Source organism: Vigna umbellata, chromosome 9 (assembly GCF_029865625.1).
Source record: "Vigna umbellata cultivar VRB3 chromosome 9, Vumbellata_1.0, whole genome shotgun sequence".
NCBI lineage: Eukaryota > Viridiplantae > Streptophyta > Magnoliopsida > Fabales > Fabaceae > Vigna > Vigna umbellata.
Genome location: NC_142173.1, coordinates 30,371,732 through 30,375,746, shown reverse-complemented (window position 1 = coordinate 30,375,746; position 4,015 = coordinate 30,371,732). Strand labels below are relative to the sequence as shown.

General features: G+C 37.3%; 1 protein-coding gene across 1 annotated transcript; it reads left to right on the top strand.

Annotated features, from left to right (window-relative positions):
- Positions 1-2,253: 2,253 nt before the first annotated feature.
- LOC148193170 (phytosulfokine receptor 2-like) lies at positions 2,254-4,015 on the top strand. Its single transcript, XM_088098254.1, has one exon. It carries the CDS (start codon positions 2,645-2,647, stop codon positions 3,758-3,760), a length of 1,116 nt encoding a protein of 371 aa, XP_087954380.1. The 5' UTR covers positions 2,254-2,644; the 3' UTR covers positions 3,761-4,015.

The window sequence follows — 4,015 nt, the reverse complement described above, 5'->3', positions numbered from 1 at the left end:
TTTTCCCATATATTTTTCTTTTTTTGTGGAAATGAAAATACATGGAATAAACTATAGGTTGCATTGGAAAAATGAAATACAAATGGTATGTTCGTTGGTCGCCTGTTAATAAGAAGAATTATTTTAGCATGGATGTAATCTTCTCATAGAGGCCAAATCAATGATAACTTCATTAATTACTTGCCAGACATCCCTGTCTGATTGACTGGTTCAAATAGAGCGAATTGTTAATCCATTGGTATCGCATATTCATCGTGGATATTCCTCCTATTAGCTACAGACACCGAGAGTTGATAAGACTGATAAATTTCTCTAATGTGTTATATATATATATATATATTGACCTTCTCATTATACTAAAATACCTTTCTTTTTATTTCTAAAATACCTTGTCTAGATAGTCTTTGATATAGTGAGGGAAGAAAAATGAAATAATGGTGGTACAAATTGAAATTAACTAAAGCGGAATTATAAATTTTTTGCACTGGAGGAAATAAAAAGCAATCAGAGGTGAAATCAAAGAAATAAAATAAAATAAGAATTATAATTTTAGGGGTATATTCAAAAAAAGTACGATATTTCTTGTGAAGTCTCTGTAACTGGAAAGTAGTCTCAGACATTTTGACCATGTGAAATGAAAGGAGAATGAAGTTATTTCGTCTCCTCATGACTACCCATTGCAACATAAATGTCCTTTTAAGCGGAAGGATGCTATTCTATTTTTTCTCTTTACTGTTGTTTTATGTCACTTGTTTTCAGTATGTGCATGACGAACTTCCATGTTAATAAATGATTGGGACGTTGTATATATTAGTGTATTTAAATTAAATTATAGGACTGAATATATTTTTGTATATGAAAATTTGGTGATAAATTATAATTTGTTATACGTTCGAAATTTTAATATATTTTAACTTTTAACTATAAAATAAATTAATACAATTTTTTTAATCAAATCATAATATTTTTTTAGATGTCAAATGAGTAAAAAAAATTAACGTAACAAAATTAAAAATATTTATTTTCAAAATTTAAAATCCAAAACTTATTAAAGTTTATGTTACAATTAAAACAAAATAACAAATTTTGATTTTGAATCAAAATTAAAAATTAAAAATATATTTAATATTTTTTTCCTACTGACCGCCTTATCTAAAAAATCTTGTTTTTTTGAACATAAGAAATAAAGAAGCCATTGCAATTGACGGAAATACTAGATCCACTAAAGAAACAAAAATGGAAGGAAAGTTTATGGGTACCTCGATTGACTATTTGTACTATATCTATTTTTATTTTTGTCGATTTTTATTCTTATTTTTATTAAAAAAGACAGTATATAATCACTAGAATTCCTATATCTTTATACTTAGTATATAGGAATTCTAGTGATTATAGCTAAGCCGATATATATCATAATATACCCTTTTCTTATTCTTAGTATTTTTTTATTATTCTTTTATTTTATTATTTTGATCCTGTATGTTTTTATTTTTTATTTCAATTCCATAATTTCTTTCATTTTTAGTCAAAGAAAAGAAATTATGGAATTGAAATAACCCGTGTTCGCTTCTGTGGATTTGCAAGGATGGATATGAATGGATTTGCAGGATACCCCTTAATACGGTCACTCGCATATATGCGAAGATTTGCATTGATTCACAATAAAATCTCTATTTTGCCCTTAACAGAGTTATGAAAATACCAGCAGGCATGAACAAGGAAAGGTTGAAGACGATTTAGGGGACTGCATAATCGGTTACAGAAAAATATTTTGGATGGAGTGTAATCGGTTACGGAAACTGCGTAACCGGTTACGCTGGGAAGTTATACGAATTGCCAAAGGTGTAATCGGTTATTCCAGCTTGAGCGTGGTTCAAAGACGGATTGGATGCGTTAATAAATAATATTTTATATTTATTTTATAAAGAGGGGTATTTTGGTAATTTATAATTTTTATCAATTAAATTAATTTTTAAAATCTATCACATCAATCAAATTCTACACTAATTACTTCCAAATTCACTCTCAGCCACCCACAAATCCACTCAAAAAAACAACAAAAAAAAATTACCCTCAAATCCATTCAAATCATCACCTCTAAATATTTCCCAAAGAACAAAACCTTGGAGTTTGAATGGTTCCAATCCCAATGCAACAATCCAACCAACCCCGTTGGAATAAACATGTGAAATCACAATTTAGCATGAATACGAAACCAGATTTTCAATCCTCAAGGAAGTAAGTGCAGATAATGGGTGAAGAAGTTCAGTTGACGATTATAGATGAAGAAACATAATTCAAAACTGTGGCATAATAACAGAGTATAGATATTGAAGCTGAAAAGACAGCCATTTGATGTGAGAAACCCTTCTCCTTCCCTCTCTAAGGTCAACAGAGCCACTAATAATGAACCACTGAAGTCAACAAGAGCCAAAATTCACAGCAGAGGGAGGAAAAAGTAAAAGAAAAGTGGGGTTAAAATGGAGTTCATGAGTTAAGCAAATCCGTTGACTGGTCTCCCATCAGCATTTCCACGAAATCACTATCACACTTCCTCTCCATTTTCCATTCCCTCTCCCTTAACCATTCATCTCTATCTCTCTCTCTCAAGATCACTCAGTCAATCAATCATTCCACCCCTCCCATGGACCACGCTTTCCAAGCCATCGTCGCTGCCATAGGTAGCTTCTTCGTCGTCACGCTTCTCCTCGCCGGCGTCATCATCCTCTGCCAGCAGTACCGCAACTCCTCCAAAGCCCGCACCCGCGCCATTCAGAGATCAACTCGACCCGCCCCCGCCCGCGATGCCTCTTTTTCTCTAGCCGTTGTCGACGCCAGCTGGTCCTCCGACCCCAACCTCATCAAGATCACGTGGGAAGAGCTCGCCGTCGCCACCGAAAACTTCTCTCCGCACCTCATCGTCGGCGACGGCAGCTTCGGCCTCGTCTACAAGGCCCGCCTCTCCACCAACGCCCTCGTCGCCGTCAAGAAGCTCTCTCCTGACGCCTTCCAGGGTTTCCGCGAGTTCCGGGCGGAGATGGAAACCCTAAGCAAACTTAACCACCCAAACATCGTCAGAATCCTCGGGTACTGGGCCTCCGGCCCGGAACGCTTACTCGTCTATGAATTCATCGAAAAGGGAAACCTCGATCAGTGGCTCCACGAGCCCGATCTCTCCCGCTCCCCCCTGTCCTGGGAAACTCGAGTCAACATCATACGCGGCGTGGCCCATGGGCTTTCCTACCTCCACGGGCTCGAGAAGCCCGTCATTCATCGCGACATAAAGGCCAGCAACATCTTGCTGGACTTCAAGTTTCAGGCCCACATCGCTGATTTTGGGCTTGCCCGCAGGATGGATAAAACGCACTCCCACGTTTCGACGCAGTTCGCCGGCACTATGGGGTACATGCCGCCCGAGTACATTGAAGGGTCGAATGTGGCGAACCCGAAGGTGGATGTGTATAGTTTTGGGATTTTGATGATCGAGACGATGTCAAGTCACCGGCCCAATTTGCCAATGAAATTGGGCCAGAGTGACATTGGGATGGTCCAGTGGGCGAGGACGATGAAGGAGCAAAATGCGGAGATGGAGATGGTTGATGTGAATATTTCAAGAGAAGGGTTGAGTGAGGAAAGTGTGAGGGAGTATGTGCGCATCGCTTGTGAGTGCACCAGTCAATTGCAGAAGGAAAGACCATCAATGCCAGAAGTTGTAGAATGGTTGGATTCCACGCCTCTCAAACTTTTCATCCCACCATAATCATGTAAATACCTACTACTCCTACTACACTCACCCCCATTAAATCTACCTCCACTTGTTTTACTAAAACATTATTTACCTTATAATCATACATCTTCTGTTCAAGCTTCCAGTGTCTTCTTTTCTTTACCATTTTAGAGATTATCATTCCCTTTTTTTGTGTGATTATTTTATTTATTATATTGATTTCATTGTGTTTGTAGATTTCACCTCAACCAAAATTTGAATAATATTGAAGATTTTCGATTCCTCTCA

Bases quoted from the DNA above. Each gene is read 5' to 3' on its own strand.
- LOC148193170 (XM_088098254.1), top strand. From the start codon at position 2,645: ATGGACCACGCTTTCCAAGCCATCGTCGCTGCCATAGGTAGCTTCTTC.